The sequence below is a fragment of the Stenella coeruleoalba genome, assembly GCF_951394435.1.
Source record: "Stenella coeruleoalba genome assembly, chromosome: 2".
In the NCBI taxonomy this organism is placed as follows: domain Eukaryota; kingdom Metazoa; phylum Chordata; class Mammalia; order Artiodactyla; family Delphinidae; genus Stenella; species Stenella coeruleoalba.
In genome coordinates, this window is record NC_137147.1 from 144,098,733 (window position 1) to 144,121,124 (window position 22,392).

A 22,392-nucleotide genomic window follows, 5' to 3' on the forward strand; every position below is an offset into this window, starting at 1 on the left:
AATTGTATTATTCCATATACTTATCTGTCTGAAAGTATATAATATTAATATTTTAAATATTAAGTATTTAAAACCCAGCTGTAATGTCTATTTTACTTTATTTTTTTTCCAGACAGAATTTTTATTTTATTTATTTATTTATTATTTTTGGCTGTGTTGGGTCTTTGTTGCTGCATGTGGGCTTTCTCTAGTTGCCACTACTGGGGGCTACTCTTCCTTGTGGTGCACGGGCTTCTCATTGTGGTGGCTTCTCTTGTTGCGGAGCACGGGCTCCATGTGCATGGGCTTCAGTAGTTGTGGCATGCGGGCTCAGTAGTTGTGGCTCGCAGGCTCTAGAGCTCAGGCTCAGTAGTTGTGGCGCATGGGCTTAGTTGCTCCATGGCAGGTGGGATCTTCCTGGACCAGGGCTCGAACCTGTGTCCCCTGCATTGGCAGGTAGATTCTTAACCACTGCACCACCAGGGAAGTCCCCCTAATGTCTATTATAGTGTATGGATGAAATAAGGACATATATTCACAGGATGAATGCTATGTGCCCATTAAAAGTCATAGTGTAGGAGAACATGTAGTAACATCGAGTGATTTTCATTATACAGTAAGTTGTGGGGGGAGGGGATCAAATCTATAAAAGAATATGTACAAGATGATACCAATTATGTAATACCAAAACCCAAAACAAACCTACATGCAAGTGAATAAAAAAAAGTCTGGAATGATAAAGGTCAGAATATTAATAATGCTTATCTCTGGATGGTGATTTAAATTTTCTTCTGTTTTTCTGCATTTTCCAAAATGTACATTACACATGTACTATGTTTTCGAAGAGAAATAAAAATCGATCTAGAACGTCTATCTAGGACAATTTTCTGATGAAGCGTCTCCTTGGTTTCTTAGCTTTTGACCACACGCACTCACAGGATGGTCCTCTTCATCAAAAATACTTCAAGTCTGGCCATCGGCGACACTCGCTGTTTTTTTCATGCTCCAGCTGTCTGCTCTGGAAAGTGTGACCCACGGAGGACAGCAAGGAGCCACACGATGAACTAAGCACGGCAACGAATCGCTGCTTCTTAAAAACTTTTTTCAAGGCCAAGCAAACCCAAGGCACAGCTACATCCCGCGAAGAACTTAATAACCGGTACCGGTACCTTGGAAGCAGGATGCGCAAGTAAACGAGCTTCTTTCATAATCTCGCTAGCACGTGTTAATGGTTTTAATTAATAATATTGTTTTTAATACATAAAAGAACAGAGGCATCACCCGTGTGCCCGCCCGCAGGGCAGCCGAGAGCGGAAGGCTTGGCGGCGGGACCTACGACAAGTGACCAAGCGTGCCCAGCCGGGTCCGCTCTGCAGCGGTGCCGGCGCTCCCGAAGCCCGAGGGGGCTTCCCATCCGGGCGTGCACCGCCTGAGCCCGGCCCCAGGAACCACTTGCCCAGGGCGAAACCCTGGGGACGGCGGCCTTAGCCCAGGAGCCCGTTAGGTTCGCGGGCTTTGGAACTCGAATGGGCAAGGGGCTCGGCACCTCCCCTCGCCCGCCGCCCGCGGATCCCGGCCGGAGCCAGCCCTCACCACAGAGAGGAGCGCCTAGAGTCAACGGGCCCGCCGCTCCGCTCCTCCCAGCCTCCTCTATCCCGGAAGTTGACGCCGCGCTCCCGGTCGCGTGCTGCTTGCTTGGGGTGTCGCCTTAGAGATCTGCACGGGCTGGGCTTGCGAAAGGATCAACATGCCTGTGAGTTGTTTACTTTCGGGCTTCGCGTTTGTGTCTGCCTTCTCTGTAGGCCGAGGGGCCCCAGGGGCGGGCTAGCTCGATGGCTCCGCGGGCCCCCGGGGCTCCCGGCCGAACGCGGCTCGGCGGCTCGGATCCCGCGGCTCTTTCGCGCGTGGTGGACTTGTTGGGACTTGCCCGGCGGCGCGGCAAGTCGGGCCCTGCCTGGGCGTGGAGCCGTTGGGACTGCACCCGGCGCCGCCCTGGGTGCAGTCTGGAGTCCATGGCTGGGAGGGGACAGCTCCCCGGGTACCTTAGTCAGCCCTCCTGGGTTTCGGTGGGAACCCGCGAGGCTGTGACCGTTGAAGTCTTCTTGCACTCCTTTTGCTTCGTGGGTCTTGCCCCCTGTGCCTTCTCTCGGAAGCGATTTCCTACTTGTTTCCTTTTTGAAAACTGTCTTCGCAGTTGCCTTACAAATTATCAAGGACCGTCTCGTGTCAGCCACTTAAAAGAGTTATCAGATGTTGAACCCTGGGGGCAGAAATCACCTCGGTGTTGGCATTCGCCGGGTCTACCTCAGCGACTTGTACTCTCAGCGGGTCCAGGGTCCGGATCACGTTCTTACTTAGCACCACAGTTTTATTTTCACTGGCGACTGTTATTAGTTAAGAAGAACGGAGCTAACCTTACCACATGTTTCCTGATCGTTCCCCTTAACCGGAACTTGGAGAACACAAGCATTATAAAAAGTGTTGATGAAAGTTAACAGGCTTTAAAATAAGTAACATCTAAAGTGTTGTCTCTGCTGAATATGACTGTTATTCCTATTTTTGCATGTATATTTCACATATGGTTAAATCGGCCAGAGTTGTGGTGTCATCCTAGTAGTAATAATATGCTTTTTTATTCAGTTGGCTAGAGATTTACTGCATCCTTCCTTGGAAGAGGAAAAGAAAAAACATAAAAAGAAACGGCTGGTTCAAAGTCCAAATTCTTATTTTATGGATGTAAAATGTCCAGGTAAAATTTCAAACTTTAACTCCTTTCCTAAGGAAAATTTCTATAAGGATTACTTACAGAATTTCTGTAAGGGTTACTCATAGTGTGTTGTTACGTTTCGATATTAGGACCCGAAGTGGGATTACAGAATTGGAATGTCATAAGGGTTATTTCCATAATAAACCACTTTAGAAACATTTGGGTGGTGGGGGTGTGTGTGTGTGAAGATGGGACTCCACAGGGGACATGACATTGGACTTATTAAGTCTTTAAGCTGTTCAGATGATAAGTTTTCTTTTTCACGATGCAATGAAAAGTATATTGATTCTTCAGTGTAAAGCTGCGGGGTCCGGTATGGTGGTCATTAGCCATATGTGGCTACTGAGTTCTTGAAATGTGGCTAGTCAAAATGGAAAAATTCTTTCTCATTCTTTTTTTCTTGAGGTATAATTGACATAAAATATTATATTAGTTTCCGGTGTGTGATCTCATGATTCATATTTGTATATATTGGGAAATGATCACCACAATAAGTCTAGTTAATATCTGTCACCATACATAGTTACAAAATTTTTTTTCTTGTGATAAGAACTTTTAAGATATACTCTCTTAGCAACTTTAAAATATTCAATATGGTATTATTGACTATAGTCACCATGCTGTATCTTTTTTTTTATGCTGTATCTTTAAGTGCGAAATATACACCAGATTTTGAAGATGTAGCATTGAAAACAAAAAGGCTTTGATTATATGGTGAAATAATAATACTTTGGAAATACTGAGGTTCAATAGAATATATTATTAATTTCACTTTAAAAAAAAAAAACTTGTTTTTAATGTGGCTACTAGAGAAGTTTGTTACATATATGGTTTGCTACTGCACAGCACTGAAGTTCCTAATCTTTTACAGGGTCTTTACTAGAAATATGTTGAACAGGTACTGTGTTTTTTTCTGCTTTTCACTTTTAACACTTCCCTTTTTCAGGCTGCTACAAGATTACCACGGTTTTCAGCCATGCTCAGACAGTGGTGCTTTGTGTAGGTTGTTCAACCGTGTTGTGCCAGCCGACAGGAGGAAAGGCCAGACTCACAGAAGGTAAATCATTTGGCATTTTCTAACCCAGTGATCAGATTTTATGATTTTAAAATCTCTCTCTTTACTAAAAATCAGTTTAAAAGAAATCTTAAATTCATAATTACCAAAATAATTTTTATCTTTTATTGCTCTTTTAGTAAAGAGTGCCCTGTTCAATTAGATAAGTTTGTACTCTTGACCTTGTAAAGAATTGCTTTATCTATTATTTTTCTTAGTTTAGAGCACCTGATTCTGTTGTATTTAGTCAGTTTGCTTAACTTGGAATGTTAGACATAAATCAGAATGGAGCAAAAGAATAAATACATAAGATATCTAAAAACATAGGATTTAAAAATTTCTCCTGTAAATATTTTGTTTCAAATGTACTTGGTACATATGATTTAAGATAGTTTTAATCATTGCTAGCTAAGCAACAGATAACTATATGAAAATGTCAGAGGTTTGATTTCTCTGAGCAACTTATGATTAATATAGTCTAATTTTAATTCTTTCACTTTTGTGAAGAAAAAATAATACATATGTATATAATTTTCCATAGTAGTACTTAGAGATTTACAGTTCAATAGTGATATTTGAAATTTGCTTGTGGTATTTTGAGGAGCTGTGAATTCCATGTTATTCTCATTGGAAGAGTTATAAGTGGATTGCCAATAAATCCAAGATCTATTTGGTGTCACTTTGTGAGATCTAACTGAAATTAACACAATATTTAAATGCAGTATTGCTCTTAAAAATGTACTTGCAAGATTGCCAAAACCTTTATATCATGCCATGATTTTAGAACTTTGTGTCCATGTGCCGACAGATGATTAAAAGGGTGCATCTGTACCAGAATTTTCCTAAAAGATCTGAAATGAACTCTAATCAGAATTATTTTCTTGAACTCCATTATAACATTTGAGAACAGAGAGTGACAGTCACATCAGAGTAAATTCAAATATAAAAGATATCTTTTAGCAAATTTCTGGTATAAAAAAATAAATAACCTATATATGAATATTACTCTAGTATTTCTAAAACTTAAGCTTTTATGTAAAAAGTATTTTTTGTCATTAAAACTGTACCAAAGATAGAATAGACTTGTGTTTAATATGCTCTTGTGATTCCTTTGCAGGGTGTTCATTTAGAAGAAAGCAACACTAATGATCCACACAACTTCCTGAATTTGTGTTCTATCACAGAAAGCCTTATCAGTTCAGTAATTCCAGTTAATCTACCAAGATAATGTAATTATGTTTAATTTTGTAAGGTATACAACAGTGCTCTCCTATTTTGCTGTCAGTTTTTCAATAAAGTTTTGATTATGGGCAAACTTCTTTTTTTCAAGTATGTGTTAATGTACTATACATTTATATATGCTGTGTATATGAATTTGGTTTAAACATTTTTAAAAGGGTATTCTGATTAGTTTGTGTCTCACTTCAGGAGTAGAAACTTTAAATATTTGATTTTCAGTCCTTTTCCAAATTTCTGTGAGGGGGCTAAATGATTACAAATGGAAAGAAGTTCACTATTTATTAATTCTAAATATAGTTTTGGTATTGTAACTATGGAAACATTTATAGAAGTACATATTTAATGCAGTAATAATCACTGGATTTATATGCCCATAACATACTGTATATTTTAGTACAGTAACTGCAGCTGGGGTCTGAGTTATAGAAAGCTCTTTTTGGGGCAGAAAATTTGAGAGGAGGAATCAGGAGTAGCATGATTTACCCAGGATGTTCTAGCAGGGGGCAGTAGATGGTATTGAATTCTCTGGTCCAGACAAGTGAGCACTCCTGACTGAAAAATGTGTTGAGTGGTTCTGTTATCTCATTGTCACTTTTATGGTTTATGAAGTGGCCCTCGGGAGTTAGGGGGTAGAGTGTATCTTTCCCTCTCTAGCACCTATATGACTGCTCGTTAGATTGGGAAGATAACTGCTTCTCTTTTACCTGTTACCTTTAAGGCAGGCACTGAAGACAGTCATTTCCTATCAAGAGGTGTTCCTACATATATACACCCCCAATCCGAGAGACTGATCCTTTAACATACTGATTGGTATATCAGAGGAATGTTGCATGAGAACTGAAGAACTATGGAAAGTTTGGAGCGTATTTAATATATGGAGAAATAAATAACTCAGAGCTTCCCAAACTTTCTTGGTTTATGGCATCTTTAGTCTCAGTAATTTTTTCATGGAGTGCCCTGGCCAAAAGAAATACCTAACAGTTAAATTTATTAAGTAGTTAGGTTCTAGCAACTGTAGTAGCCATTTGAAAAAAAAGAACACATAAATTAAAAGCAAAGTGATAATTTTTACCTCATTCTTAAATTACCTACTAATGGAATGAGTGTGCCTTTTGGGCACTGCAGTTTCTCAAAATTGGGATCATGTTGGACACTGCCATCCTCATTTTTTTTCACATTGATTTTTGCATAGTACTAGCTTTTTATCACAGCAATGGCTCAAAACCCAGCTTCACAAAGATACATCATCAAAGGGAATGTGGTGCTATCTAATGTAACAATTACCTGGAACTAGAAGTTTGCATGGTATCCAAAAGATGTCAAGTATCAATGTTTCTCCCATGATGCTCCAAGCCACCTCAGCTTGCACAGTTTAGGAACCTTGGAAAAATCTGTGGTAAATAAGGAGCAAATTCCTGAAAATGTTCTTGGAAATAGTATTGGAAGAAAGTATTGTACTTTAAAGAACCTATCTAAGGATTAATTTAAAGAGATACTTGGCACTGGGAACTGAATGGTATATTAAGTTTTACTTCATTATTAATCTAAACATATTACTGGGTTTGAAAAATGCTCAGTAGAAAACACTCAGACTTTTCCAAACTTCAAGGTTTGCCACATACATTATTTACTGAATTTTTTTCTTTAATACTATTATTTATATTGTCTTCATTGAGCAGGCTCAGCGGCCATGCCTCACGGGCCCAGCCGCTCCGCGGCATGTGGGATCTTCCTGGACCGGGGCACGAACCCGTGTCCCCTGCATCGGTAGGCGGACTCTCAACCACTGCACCACCAGGGAAGCCCTGTAGACATGGTTTAAATTCTCTTGGGTATATACTTAGGAGTGGAATTGCTAGGTCATACAGTAACTCTGTATTTAGCTTGTTGAGGAACTGCCTGTTTTCCAAAGCAGCTGCACTATTTTACATTCCTACTAGCAATGCACAAGCATTCCAATTTCCTACATCCTTGCCAATACTTGCTATTGTCTATTTTTTTTATTATAGCCATCTTAGTGTGTGTGAAGAGTTATCTCATTAGGGTTTGATGTGTATTTCCCTGATGACTAATGATGTTGACCATATTTAAATGTGCTTATTGGCTATTTGTGTATCTTCTTTGGAGAAATGTCTATTCAGATCCTTTGCCCATCGTTAACTGGGTTGCCTTTTTATTTTTGAGTTGTAAGAGTTCTTACGTATTTTAGATACAAATCCTTTATATATATGGTTTGCAAATATTTTCTCCCATTCTGTAGGTTGTCTTTTCACCTTTTGTCCTTAGAAACACAAACATTTTAAATTTTTATGAAGTCTAATTTATCTAATTAGATATGGAAAACAGTATGGAGTTTCCTTAAAAAACTAAAAATAGAGTTACCATTTGATCCAACAATCCCACACCTGGGCATATATTGATATCTGGAGAAAACCATAATTCGAAAGGATACATGTACCCCAATATTCATAGCAGACCTATACCAGGTTGACTGTTATTTTCTTACCTAGCAAATCCTCACATTAGAAAAAAATTAGGGAGACTAGTCCTGTCCGATTTAGTTAAAAGCCTACATCTTACATTTTTCTTAGGGAAGCAGGTTTAGTTTCGCTTATTCTACAGGAACAGAATACTGGAGCTGCCACTGCCTTCTGGACCCAGAGCTCAGGAGACGCCAGCTTCAGCCCTGGTCGATATTTTGTGTTTGTATTCTGAAGTCCATGAGTGTCTTTTTCATTTTTTCATTTCACATTTTATATATCATGCTATGTATATAAGAGAGGGGGTGTGTAAAAGCATGACTCTACTGTGCCATCTTTGTCTTTAATTTGCATATTAATAACAAAACTTGTGTATTTTTTATTTGCAGCCAGATTTACTAATTAAAATCCCAATTACATGTTTATTCAGTTTATGTGACTTAACTTTTTTATTTTTGCTAAGCGCTCCATCTATAAAATTGCATGCCACTAACTGTCCTTTTATTGGGTCTGTAAATTTTTAGAGATGCTTTTTTTATGGGAAGACAAGATAATTTTAGAACAGGCTTTTGAGTCAGATATGCCTGGATTTGAAATGAGTTCTAATGGTTAACGCTTGTGTGACTTTGGGCAAAATAAGTACAATAATTTCTATTTAGTCAGGTTGTTTTGAAGACAACATATATAAAGTGCTTAGCACAATGCCTGACACATAGTAAGTACTCTGTTAATAGTATTCTTTTAAATAAAAAAGGATCCTTTGTATTCAAAATCAAGCACTTTCAAGTTCTGTTTTTTTCTTCCAAATTATTTACCCACTTCATTACCACACTGGAGCATAGTTGTGTTAACTATTGCTGCAAAGGAAGTCACCCCCAAATTTAGTGGCTTAAAATAATGACGACATTCTTTTTCATGATTCTGTGGGTTGGTCTTACCTGGGCTCACTCATGCATGGAGGCTCAACTGGACTGGAAGGTCCAAGATGGCTTCAGTCACATGTCTGGTACTGGCCGTCAGTTGGGTTATCCAGTAAGGTAGTCTGGTTTCCTTACGTGGCCGTCTTGGGGGCAGTGTTCTTGGAGGGTGAAGATGCAAGTTTGATGGCCTCTTGAAGCCTAAGTGCTGGAACTTGTGAAACATCATTTCCCTGGGTCAAAGCAAGTCACAAGGTCACCTCTGGTTCAAGGGAGTGGAGAAATAGACACCACCTCTGGTTGAGAAGAGAGGCAAAATCACATTGCAAAGGAGCATGCACAATGGAATGGGAGGAATTTGTGGCTATTAAAATTTTTACCACATGTTGGGAGAACTCCAATATTTATCAAGGTTATTCATTCTCTAACCCATGAACATGTCCACAATCAATTCTTAAAGAAATGCTGTATTCATTTCCCTATTCTGGATGAGCACAGAATATAAGTGGGAAATTTACATTAGAGGAAATCCAGATGGCCAATGAACATATGAAAATAGGTCTAACTTCACTAACAATAGGTAAATGCAAGTAAAAACAACCAGATACCATTTCCCATCCATTGCATAGTCAAAAATTGAAAGTCAGTGTTGTCATATAAACAACAGAATTAGGTTCAACCATATAAAATTGTTTATATTCATGCATTTTTGAGGTAGAAAAACTGCAATTTCATACGGTCAAAGGATGTTCCTTATAGCACTGCATATAATAGTAAAAAAAAATCCATCAATAAGAAAATGGATAGTATAATGTGATATAGTCATACAGTGTAATATTTCATAGCAGTTAAACTGAATTTATATTTACCAACTTGACCAGATCACAAAACAATGTTAAATTTAAAAGGAGAGTGTAGAAAACATCTATACTATGGTGCTATTTGTGTAAATGTAAATAATACAATTTAATACTATATCAGATATGAATATATATACTTGGCTGTGAAAGTATTAAATAAGGGACTGGAAGGATATACCCCAACTCCTGACAGCAGATTCCTGCAGGGCAAAAGGAGTGGGACTTTGGGTGGTGGTTCTAGGGGTCTTCAGCTTTATCTATTATGTTTTATCTATTAGTATTTTTTAAAATATTTATTTATTTGGTTGCACCGGGTCTTAGTCGCAGCACGTGGGCCCCTTAGCTGTGGCATGCAAACTCTTAGTTGTGGCATGCATGTGGGATCTAGTTCCTGGACCAGGACACGGAGTCTTAACCACTGCACCACCAGGGAAGTCCCTAGTATTTTTTAAATGAAGAAAATTTGACTAAATGTTAACATTTTAAATTCTGGGTATTGGGATTATATGGGTATTTGCCATGTGAACCTTTTGTGCTTTCTAGTATTTTTTTTTCTTTTCACAAAATAAAAGATCAATTAGCTATTCTGGTATCCTCTAAGAAACAGAACTCAGACTATTTGAACCTGACTCAATAGCAAATAACAATATAATTCTTTAAGCCTATAGTTATGAAAATGTAACTGTAAAATCCTAAAAGGTTACAAGGTGAGGTTATTATTCTATAAAAGTAATCTTTTTTCTTTATAAAATGCAACAATGAACTCTAACCCATCTATGTTTTTTCTATTAAAAATTACAAAGGCATATTTCCATAATCTCAGCTTTCAAATCTGGGGTAGAATTTTAAACTTTTGTATTCTGTGATAGGAAGGTAAAGCAAATCATTTGTTGTCAATAATCACCTTGACAAGTTGTAAATTTCAGAAAAAAAAAAAAGAACTAAAACACAAGAAATTTGTGTCAAGTTCTCTTGTGTTCTTTTCCCTAATATTAAGGATCAGCCACACCAGAATTACCACTTTGGAAGATGTAGAAATTTATCAATGCTGTTTCTAACAATATTAAGTAAGAAAATAAGTTATCATAGCAAATAGGAACGCCATCTGAGGTCTGTGAACCCCTGATGTTTGTACATTGGTTCATTTTCTGAGAAGACTGCCAGCTCTTCTCCGAGCTTCAACAAGAATTTAAAAGGTGAAAAACCAGTCTAAAGCAAGTACCCTGCTCATAATGCACATTCACTAACTTCACAGGGCTCTTCACACTTCGTGGTTCTTCCCGCACAGACAGTTCAGTCACGCTGCACTTCTCCCGGACACCCAGACAATGCTCTTCCCTCCTCTCCCAATGTAAATGTCACCTCCTTGGCAGCTCCAAGCAGTTCGCTCTGTGGTCTGTGCTAAGGTTCAAAGCTCACATTGATATCACATGATCAAACTAAAAACAGGTATCTGCCAATATCAGAAGTATTTTTTTAATTGCCATTAATTTGATTTGCTTTTAGTCACAATATTTAATGTTTAAAATTTAATAACATTAAAGGAAGGCATTTTATATTTATCAAAGACAGCATGGATTGAAAAATTTGACAAATATGAATAGAAGACCTAAAGGTCAGGAGAAGCCAGAAAGAAATAAGGAGATGAAATGCATCTGTTGTAGGGAGCTGCTTTCGCTGTACTTTGACCCCTCAGAAATATCCATCTACTTACCTTCACAGATCAAAGTGGAGTGAAGAAACAGGCTGAGAGCTCAGAACTATAGAAAAGCCCTCTTTTATTAGACTGTATAAAAACTTTGATTTCTTTTTGAATTTTCCTGAATTCAGTCTCCAATATTCGTCATCTATGGCTGTTACACAGTATTTTCCAGTACCTCAACACTACAATAAGCCATCCATGGAGCCAGTCTCCAAGATAGTTCCCAATGAACCCTATCCTCTGGTATTTAGCCTTTGTGTAGCCTTCTCCCACATTGAATCAGGGTGGGTCTGTGTGACCAGTAGAATTTGGCATAGGTGATAGTGTATGACCTCCAAGGGTAGATTATGAAAGACATTGTGGCTTTTGCCTTGTTTCTCTCTTTAATCATTCAATCTGAGGGAAGCCATAGGACAGTCAAGCAGACCTATGAAGAAGTCCATGAAGTGAGACATTGAGACCTGTTCCCAAAAGCCAGCAAGTAACAGAAGCCTCTTGCCTATAGCCACATGGGTGAACTATCTTGGAATGAGATCCTCTAGCCTCAGTCAAGCCTTCAGGTGACTGAAACTCCTGCTGACATCTTGCCTGCAGCCACAGGAGAGACCCTGAGCTAGAACTATTCAGCTAAACTGCTCCCAGAACTTATGAAACAGAGAATTTGTGAGATGGGGTAGTTTGTTATGCAGCAATAGATAATTAACGCTCATTACACTAAATAAAAGAAGCCAGACACAGAAGGCCACATATTATATGATTCTACTTACATGAAACATCCATAAGAGGCAAATCCAAAGAGACAGAGAGTAGATTGGTGGTTGCCAGGGCCCGGGAGTAGACAGGAATGCAGAGCAAATATTAATGGGTATAGGATTTCTTTTTTGGGTGAAGATGTTCTGGAATTGAATGGGTACACAATCTTGTGATTATACTAAAACCACTAAATTGTACAGTACACTTTAAAGGTTGAATTTTAAGGTATGTGAATTGTGAATTCTATGTGAAATTACCTATTTTTTTACATTACAGACTTTGATACCTGGAAGTGGAGTGCAGCTGTAACAAACACCTGAAACGTGGGGGTGAATTTGGAAGAGGACAGTAAACAGAAGTTGAAAGGACTTTGAAAAGAGTGTCAGTGAAAGCCTGAGGAACCCTGAAGAAACTGTTTAGAAGTATGGTGGCCTTTGAGGAGGCTGCAGGCATGGACTTAAAGGAGAGTAAGGAAAAATGTTACTGGAAATTGGAGGAAAGAGGATTATTGTTCTCCAGTGGCAGAACGTTTAGCAACACTGTTGCCTGCAAGACCACAGAAAGTAGAAAATATGCCTAATGAACTGGGTGAATCTAGCTGAGATTTCCAGACACAGTGTTGACTCTTGGCTTCTTCTTGTTGCTTATGCTAAAAAGAAGGAGAGAGAGAAGCTAAAGGAAGGACTACTAAACAAAAATGAATCAATAATTGATGGTTTGGAAAGTTCCCAGACTCCCCAGATGGCAAAAGATGCTAAGATTAGGAAACAATTTCAAAGCAAAGATAAAATTTACAGTACTTCCAGGAAAAAAACAGTCTAAAGACAAAGTTGAGGGTATGACTATAAAACCCTTTATGACTGTGGAAAGAACCAAGATGGTGCCTCGAAAGCTATTTAAACAATAGGCCTTAATAGAAGCTTAACAGTGTTTTCTCCAATTGTCTCAGCAGAATTCTAAGTTAGAGAGGGGTATATTTTGAAGAGATTTGGGGGTATGGCTTCTTTTTATTAGCATGAACCTCAATGAGATTAGCAAGAACCTCAATGGGACTCACAAAGTTTTTAAAAATTATATTAGCAGGAAGACTGTTAACTTAGACTGAAAGGAGAGTACAAAAGAGCCCTTTGGACCCTCAAACTTGTACAAGCAGAAAGCAGGCTGAGAAAGCCACTCAGATGCAAACACATATTGCCTCTCATGAAAAAAACAGTAACTCAGAGGGCAGAACTAAGAGCTCTGAGAACACAGCCAGGAGCCAAGAATTATTCTCAAGCCTTGAGTACTAATCAAGCAGCTGCCAACCTGTGTCTGGTTGGATGTGGGGAACAAATAACATCTTCAGTTCACAGGTCTTAGGATCTGTGAGTGAATGAGCCATTTGGCAAGGATTTCCTCCAGGACCAGAGAAGTCTTTAGAAGACTACAACATCTTATCTGAAACCGCATTACAGACCCTGGTGCCAGACCCACCCAACCAATCTACTCCTAAATTCCTGAGCCTCAGAAACCATGGGATAATAAATATGTGTTCTTTTAAGATGCAATAGATAACTAATATACCATTTCTCATAATCTTGTTTCTGCTGTCATATTAAAAGAACAATATTATGAGGTTCCTGTCAAATGAGATTTTCTCTATACTATACATTTAAAAAGTACATTTTTATCAGAATGTTTTATTTCAAGAATTAACACTTTTTTCAAAAAGTAAAAATATAGTTACTTCCCTGAGTATAAAGAATTCATCTTACAATAAAAGACAATTACAAAATTAAGCAATTAGAGGTACATAATTCTCTGCATTCAATTATACTCTATTACAAATTTATTCTTTAAAATCTCATGTATTTGGGGACTTTAATGTTTCAAAAAAACAAACAAAAACAAAATCATAACGGCTCGTTTTGCACCTGTGATGTTAAGGCATGTCTGATCTGTCTTTATCAAATTCCAGAGCAATCTTTAAAGCAGTGTTGTTGAGGCCAACAGATTGCATGTTACATATGATAGAAACAACTGTTCCTCTTGGGGGAAACTTGTTATTTATAGCTTCTGCATCCAGTTCTTCAGGAAGGACCAGTAGGACACTACTGGCACCCACTGCACCTCCAGTGTGTGAGGCATAATGCCGTTGCTTCCTACAAGAACCATATGTTTGCTTCTTTTCCACAACACCCCATGCCATTGCATATTTACCCTCTTTATCCCAAGACATCTCTGTGTTAGGCACTGGTGTCCAAATCATAAGCATTGTTTCTGGTTTGAGATATCCAGGTAAAAGATTTTCATTTGAGTTCTTAAACAGCCCGACTTGGTAACCATACAGCATTGCATTCCCAAATTTCAGAAGGTCACCTACTGTAGACAGAAATCCACCACCAGCCCATTTATAGGAGTTATCCACGTAAGGTGTGTTGACAAGACGTCTCTTTTTATTGTAAACATAAAATCTAAAATGAAATAAGAATAGTCATTAAAAATTTGATAGTCTATTATTGACTTTATACATGAAGACGAATAGGAAAACGTATACATAAGACAGATTGTATTTCACTGTAGTGAACATACTTTCTCAGAAACTAACCACTAATTTTCAGTATGAAAATGAAACAGAGATAAGTGAGTAATTAAAGTATAGAAAGTGGGTTGTTTTTTCTATTGGCAAGGCTTGCCCATGCTAAGTGTATCAAACTTCTAATACCTGTAAAAAATGTACTGATTAGTACTACACATGCTATTTTCCCCGTGCACATGCAGAAACACCTAATGTTTGGTAGACATTTTCAGTCCCTGGGCTCAATGAATCATGTGCCACATGTAAATTTTATAACTGAAAATGTATATATGGGGATGTTCAGAAATAAGATTAATATTTGTAAGGAGACTATTTCTCCTGGTTAAAAATACATAGAGATACTGTGTATAATGATGTGATGTGGTACTTTCTTGGTGTAGTGGAAGAAGCAGGAGTTAGCAAATCTCAGTTTGAATTCCAACTCTCACCCTTACTGGCTATGCTTATTTGATTTGATTAACAAACACTTATACCAGCGGTCCCCAACCTTTGTGGCACCAGGGACCGGTTTCACGGAAGACAATTTTTCCACGGACCGGGGTGGAGGGGGGATGGTTTGGGGATGAATTAAGCACATTACATTTATTGTGCAATTTATTTCTATTATTATTACATTGTAATATGTAATAATTATATGACTCACCATAATGCAGAATCAGTAGGAGCCCTGAGCGTGTTTTCACTTGTCACTCACTGATAGGTTTTTTTTTTTTTTTTTTTTGTTTTTTTGCGGTACTCGGGCCTCTCACTGTTGTGGCGTCTCCGGCTGCGGAGCACAGGCTCCGGACACGCAGGCTCAGAGGCCATGGCTCACGAGCCCAGCCGCTCCGCGGCATGTGGGATCTTCCCAGACCAGGGCACGAACGTGTGTCCCCTGCATCGGCAGGCGGACTCTCAACCACTGCGCCACCACGGAAGCCCACTGATAGGGTTTTGATATGAGTCTACAAGCACTTGATTTATTATGGTCTCTGTGCAGTCAACCCTGTCTGCTAATGATAATCTGTATTTGCAGCCACTCCCCAGCACTAGCATCACCGCCTCAGCTCCATCTCAGATCATCACGCATTAGATTCTCATAAGGAGAGCGCAGCCTAGATCTCTCACATGCGCAGTTCACAGTAGGGTTCGCGCTCCTATGAGAATCTAATGCCGCTGCTGATCTGACAGGAGGCGGAGCTCAGGCAGTAATGCAAGCGATACGGAGCGCCGCTCACCTCCTGCTGTGCGGCCCAGTTTCTAATAGGCCACAAACCAGTAACGGTCCGTAGCCCTGGGGTTGGTGACCCCTGACTTATACAGTTCTTACTATGTTCCAGCCATTCTTCTAAGAACTATATAAGTATGAACTAATTTATTCTTGTAACAATGTTAGGAGATAGGTAATATAATTCCTGTTTTACAGATGAGGAAACTGAGGCACAGAGAATATAAATAACTTGTCCAAAGCCACAGTTTTTAAGAGGCAGAGTTGGATTAAAATCCAGGCAGTCTGTTACCTCTCTGCTTCCATCCTAATTTGTAAAATGGGGACAAAAACATCTACTTTGCAGAGTTAGAAATAAATGTATAAAGCACTTTGCATATTTCTGATAGGTACTTAATAAATGGTAGCTGTTATTCATTCAATCATTCAACAGTTATTGATGGAACACTATGTGCCAGGCACTGTTTGGATGTTGGGATAAAGTGTAAACAAAAGAGAATAACCTCATGGGGTTTCCATTCTAATATGAGGAGATGGTACCATAAACATTAGGTACATGAAATGAAATCACAAAATAAACAAAAAAAGGACACTTGGCTCATGAGCCTCCTTCAAGTTTCATAATAAAATGGTGTTTTAGGGCTTCCCTGGTGGCACAGTGGTTAAGAATCCACCTGCCAATGCAGGGGACACGGGTTCGAGCCCTGGTCTGGGAAGATCCCACATGCCGTGGGGCAACTAAGCCGGTGCGCCACAACTACTGAGCCTGCGCTCTAGAGCCCGTGAGCCACAACTACTGAGCTTGTGTGCCACAACTACTGAAGCCTGCATGCCTAGAGCCCGTGCTCTGCAACAAGAAGCCACTGCAATGAGAAGCCCACACACCACAATAACGAGTAGCCCTTGCTCGCCACAACTAGAGAAAGCCGCGTGTAGCAATGAAGACCCAATGTAACCAAAAAAAAATAATAAAATAAATAAATTTATTTTTAAAAAATGGTGTTCTTAGGTTTTCAGTTTGCTGAGTGTCACCCGTAATGACCTTCATCTTCATCCTAACTTCATTATTCATAAAGCACTGTCAGAACTGAATCTCACCATCACTTTAAACTGTTTTATCACTAAGGTCTCAAACTCAGACATTTCTTCCTAGGACTATGACTTCCAACCCTTCCAGCTCTCCAAATGAACCTGCTTTCTGCCCTCAATGGGACCTTCATCCATCCCCATTGGGTCGTCCCAATTTTCCCAGGTCTTTTAGTTCCCAGTGGTTTCCCCTGATTTTCTCTTCTAGGTTGAACTATATCAGCTGTGGTCTCGTTAGCACTCTTTTGAACTAACACTACACCAGTCCATCAATCCTAAATAAATCTAGGTACCCCTTATCTATCAAGAAAGGCTCCAGGAATTCATATAACAAAGCTGACTGGTATAAATTCATACTCTTGCTAAGGGTCTTCACTGCTGTTCTCAAATCCTTTTATTCTTTTCCTGGGTACTCCTTGGTATACTCTTCATAATAGGTATTCCCAATCTCTTCCACCCTCAGTCCTCTACCCTATCTCAGGCCCAGTCATTTTACTGAGAAGATTGAGGCCATCCAAAGTGAGCTAGAAACTCCCATCTTTATCTTAAAATGCATTTACATCATCATCCAATCTTTAAAATTTTTCCTATTGTTTTTAAGAGGCATTTTTTTAGTTGTCACAATTATTAGAGGGCTCTTACTGACATTTAGTGGATAGGGGCCCAAGGGTCCTAATGTCCTGTGGTGTATGGGAAAGTCCCACACAGTGGTGCATTCTCCTATATCCTGTGAGATCAACTATCCTACGAGATACCCATGTAAGTAAAGAATCTGTTTATAACTAGCTGAGCCTAGAACCCTCTCCATTTTATATGTAAATACGAAGTACTTTGTACTCTACAATGTATTTTTCTTGAATGTAACCACTATGAAAACTGAAGATCACACTCTATTTTGCTCAAAACTTCAGCCAGAGTTAGCCACCAAGGACATGAGTTGAAGCACCAATGCAATAAACCTGTATTGGTCTGCATTTTGTTGTCACATTTAAAGTAATTTTATGTATTAAGTTGCAGTTGACTTTATTATGTCTTCTCATGTTGTTGTGAGTAAACATTATCATATTGAGATATTATAAATTAAAAATATTCCTTTTACTTCTTCTTTATATTTTAGAGAGTATTGAGTGTAGGTTATATGATCTCTTTGAATTCAGATATTAAAGGAGGTGTTATTACATATTTGTTAAATTAAGGGCCAGTGGTTCTAAAGGCACTGATACTCATTGTTCAGTATAATCTAGCCCTTGCTTACCTATTTGACCTCATCACGTACAACATCTTGCCTTACTTTTTTCATGCCAGACTTCTTTCTGTATTTGCAATAAGGCACACTAGCTTTCCTTATTATTCGTGTTTCAACTCAACAAACATGGCCTAAAACCAATATATTTTAAATAGATCTCCCCACTAACATCCTCTCCCTCTATATCCCATCACCCTGTTCTATTTTCTTCTCATATCTGAGATTCTTAGTTTACATATTTGTCTGTCTCTTCCCATAGAATGTAAGTTTCATAAAGGCAGGAATCTTATCTACCTGGTTCATTGATGCTTCCCCTACCTAGAACAGTACTGGCCATCCACTAAGTACTTGGTAAATATGTTGAACACATGAAAGCATCATTTGTTGGCTAGTATTTAATGGAGACCCCTTGCAAGGAACTGGAGAGAAAAGAAAAACCATACACCCGTGGCTGCTCTCAAAGGGCTAACTGTCCAATAATCTTGTGAGACAGTTCTTAAATTTCAGAGCACTGTATGAATCACCTGGAGATTTTGTTACAATGCAGATTCTGCTTCAGTACATCTGGGGAGGGCCCCAAATTCTGCAGTTCTAACAAGCTCCCACGTGATTCCAATATCACTTTGAGTAACAGGTTGTGGGATGACTAGCAAGATGGATGTGAGGAATCCTGAGCACTAGTGAGAGCTAGCCTTGTTGAAATGGTTCCTCACTTTGCTGGGGAGCAAAATAGTTCAGTTTGACTGAAGCAGAGAGCTTTAAAAGGTGATGCCTGAAGAGTAGATATGGGACAGGGCACAGCTCACAAAGGACTTTCTGCGCCATGCTAGGAATTTTGACTCCTTCACCTTAGTTCACAAAATGCTCTAGTTTTCTATATCCTAAGGGAAAAAAAACCCTTTTCTTTTTTGTTTTACCCCTGTTACAGCTTCCAGCTACCAGTCCTTTCACTCTCATTTATTGCCAAACTACATGAGACAGTCCGCACCTGCCGTTTCCATGCACTCACCCTCTCCATTCATTCAATTCCGTAAAATCTGGCTTCTGTTCCCCCATCTCTACTAATCAGCTCTCTTGCGGGGTATCAAGATCTTCTAATTCCCTTTTTATGGTCCTCATCCTAACTCCCCCTGTAGCACTGTGACCCAGCACTCCGCTGACACTCCCCGCAGGCCACTTTGCTCTGTGTTTTCTCTTCTCACTCTCAATCCTATGATTCCCCGTATCCCTCCAATCACCAGTGGTTCCAGTGTCCGAGGTCTTCTCTTCTACAGAGATAACTACAAAACTGCAGCTGTACCACAAACTCTGTTCCAAATTTACCATCGGATTTTCTACTAGCATTAATAATTCTCAGATTTCTTTTTTTCTCAATGTTGTTTATCAGAATCAGCATTGGGCCTCATCCCTCCCTTCAAAATTCGTAACTTTGAAGGGACAGTGGGCATATATAATTTGAAAAAGGACTTCTCTTTCTTCTGTCAAGATTCTTATATGTCCCCCAAAAGTCCAAGTCATAATATTGGGTGAAGCAGGAGTGACCACAGGTATGTGCTCTGAAGGTTAAAAGAGAAAAAAGTCTACAGAGGATCTTAATATGCTCTCCTGAGAACCAATGATTTGATACGTGGTCTCCTCAGTTCTCAAAATGAACATGTCCAAAACTACTCTCTTCTGAACCTTCGTATATTTCTCCTCTCCATTAAAACCTTTCTTACTCTCTTGCCCTCAAATCTCTCATAACCAATAATGATAAATCCTCATTCAACCTCAGCTTTCTGTCTGACCATTCTCCCTCCTTCCATTCCTATGGCCACTCCTGTATTTTAGGTTCCCATTACTTTCTGCCCCAACTCTGATTACACTTTTATTTCCCGCCAATCAAATCTCAAAGAAGTCACATAACAGAATAACAAAAATGTTTTCTCACTGAGAAATATATTTATTAAAGTGAACTCCAAGTTTTTAAAGTAGGAGAGAACTATCAATCTATTTTGGTTAATAATCAGCTTTGTGCAACTTTTAATAAAGCATTTCAAAGCACCTACATCAAGGTTGGAAATTAGGATGACTCAGTCACTCCTCTTTTAAAATATAAATTTATGGAGAATTTTAGACTTTAATCTAGAATTCTAAACTTTAAAAAGGTAAATTCAGCCTTTAATCTTTTGATTCCTCTTCACAGAGGACAAATTAATGACTTTTCATGAAAATAAATCTGTTCAGCTGAATGATAACTTTATTATTTCAAATTCTTAAGGAATTTCTGCACTAAAAAGAATGGAATTATAGACACAAGTTCTTAAGTTACTGGGACATCTTTGTAACTGAATAATTGATAGAATGATGCCAGATGACAAACAGCCTCTCCCCACTTATTTAAGAATCCCTAGTTTCTACACAAGATTATATTATCACAGAAATATACATCTACAAACTCATAAATTCAAAATAAATTTTTAAAAGCTTCTTAAATGCCTTTACAAACAATTATGCATCACTTCGTATTTTATTGCTATGAGAAGTTTAAAGAACCACAGAATTTAAAATACATATTATAAACACCCAATCCCACTCTAACATTTAGCATTAACATGGACTGAACCTACTAGTAGAGTCCATCAGCTAAAGCATAGAAAACAGCTTCATAAGGAACAATGCTTAATTTTAGAAGATACTCTAGAAAATAAAGATAATAAATAATAATTAAGATAATAAGAAAAGGTAAGACCATATCTATACTGTCAAAATACAGCAAACCCTTCAGAAAACATTCATTTTATTTGATTTTGGTCCTATCCAACTATGAAAGAGATTTTTGTTGCAAGTATTGTGCCAAACACAGAGAAAATATGAACAGAGTCTAATAATAAGCTAATGCATTGACTAAGGATTCCCCCATCAACAAACTGAGTGTCTTTCAGTGGCAAGAACATTCACTCCATTCCCCTATGGTGTTTGCTTAAAGAGTTATTTAGTTTACTTGCCTATACAGACTATACTTGAAATACAGAATCAATATCTATTTACATATACAGAATCAATGTTCCCAGTCTTCCATTTAAGAAACCCCAGTTTTATTCAGGACAACAGTGCACCCAGCTAAAAACTAATTTCTCTGCATTCCTTACAGCTGAATGTGCCGTGTTGCTAAAATTCTGGCCGAAGAAATGTAAGTAGTATTTTGGAGTGGGATTCTGGGGGAATACCTTAAACAGGTGACAGGCACTGGGAGGCACTATTTTAAACACACACACATACATACAGAGAAATGATAAAGATGATAAATATTTACTCTTGGGATATAGTAACTCTAAGAAGTCTAGGTCAAGATAATGTAAACATATTTAATTTATGATTATACCAAGGGGTCAGTAGACTAGATAACAAAGCTGCAAACTTTTGCTGGAAATTTTATTTCTTGTACAATGGTACCATAAAACAAATGAACGGAAACATATGCATTTATTAAATTTTACTTTAAGGTTTTTTTTTTTTTAAACACACATCTTTGAGAAGATTTCTTTTACTCCCTGAACTTCTCCCCAAAGCTGGTGAAATAATTAATAAGCTCTTTTGAAATAATTACTACAAAAATAAAAAAAGAATCAGAGTTGAACTTTAGAGGCCCAAACAGATACTGTATCAAGTAAAATAAAAACAAAGCAAATGGACAGAACATTTTCCTTGCTAACATATTTCCTTTTCTTTTAGTGTCCTATTTTATTTCTGCAGCCTATTTAATCTACCTGAAATGAATCACTTACCCCTTTAGCACCACTGGGCACAACTAAAACCTAAAGAAAAAACCCAGAGTTGACAGCAACCTTTAACAATAGAAACAGAAACCCACTGCCTTTTTCAAAGAATGGGAGATAAAATGAAATTAACTCAATCATATGCCATATTTTGATTTCTGTGCATCATAAATTAATCACTCATTAAGAAAACAGTAAATGATAGCTGCCTTGCAGTCTGCACATTCATGGAGCCTTAATTTTCAGCTGAGAAAAGAGGCTCAATGATTCTCCCTTATATGTAAGTGTAGGCATCTGTTATCAAATGCCTAGATTTGAATCAAAATAAGGTCATGCGTCTATGCCATCTTTATTAGAGAATCTTTTCTAGATTCAACTGACAACTTCAGGTATTTGTCATTTTTTCTTATGCTTTCCAGTAGAATATAATGTTGGATCTAAAAATAATAAACACTGTCTGAAGTGGTTGAAAACTACAGGCCATTTCCATCATTACAAAGTCTACAAATAACAAATGCTGGAGAGGGTGTGGAGAATAGGGAACCCTCCTACACTGTTGCTTGGGAATGTAAGTTGGTGCAGCGACTATGGAAAACAGTATGGACGTTCCTCAAAAAACTAAAAATAAGAGTTAGCATATGACCCAGCAATCCCACTCCTGGGCATATACCTGGATAAAACTGTAATTCAAAAAGATACAAGCACCCCTATGTTCATAGCAGCACTATTCACAATAGCCAAGATACGGAAACAATCTAAATGTCCA

The 22,392-nt window shown here is 38.3% G+C and overlaps 2 protein-coding genes across 16 annotated transcripts in view; one reads left to right on the forward strand and one right to left on the reverse strand.

Annotated features, from left to right (window-relative positions):
* Nucleotides 1-22,392, reverse strand: part of LACTB (lactamase beta) — a 62,128-nt gene that overhangs the window by 32,949 nt on the left and 6,787 nt on the right. For 5 of the 15 annotated variants that reach the window (XR_013827113.1, XR_013827114.1, XR_013827115.1 and 2 more), the window contains exons 5-8: nt 14,114-14,204; nt 11,766-11,894; nt 8,458-8,669; nt 6,324-6,430 (exon numbers count right to left, since the gene is read on the reverse strand). Coding sequence is in view for 7 of the 15 variants with exons in the window: in XM_079913252.1 (XP_079769378.1) it covers nt 13,673-14,204 (532 nt within the window). In the remaining 8 variants the exon portion in view is untranslated. Of the gene's footprint in view, nt 1-5,239; nt 6,431-8,457; nt 8,670-10,344; nt 11,895-11,962; nt 14,205-22,392 lie in introns of those variants that run through there. The other 10 variants (XM_079913255.1, XM_079913256.1, XM_079913253.1 and 7 more) reach the window with 9 other exon arrangements.
* On the forward strand, nt 1,647-5,115 carry RPS27L (ribosomal protein S27 like). Its single transcript, XM_079913270.1, has 4 exons — nt 1,647-1,732; nt 2,620-2,728; nt 3,693-3,803; nt 4,918-5,115. Exons 1-4 carry the CDS (start codon nt 1,727-1,729, stop codon nt 4,944-4,946), a joined length of 255 nt encoding a protein of 84 aa, XP_079769396.1. The 5' UTR covers nt 1,647-1,726; the 3' UTR covers nt 4,947-5,115.

Coding starts and splice junctions, on each gene's coding strand:
- RPS27L (XM_079913270.1), top strand. Junction 2,729..3,692: donor TATGGATGTAAAATGTCCAG/GTAAAATTTCAA, acceptor TCCCTTTTTCAG/GCTGCTACAAGATTACCACG. Junction 3,804..4,917: donor AAAGGCCAGACTCACAGAAG/GTAAATCATTTG, acceptor ATTCCTTTGCAG/GGTGTTCATTTAGAAGAAAG.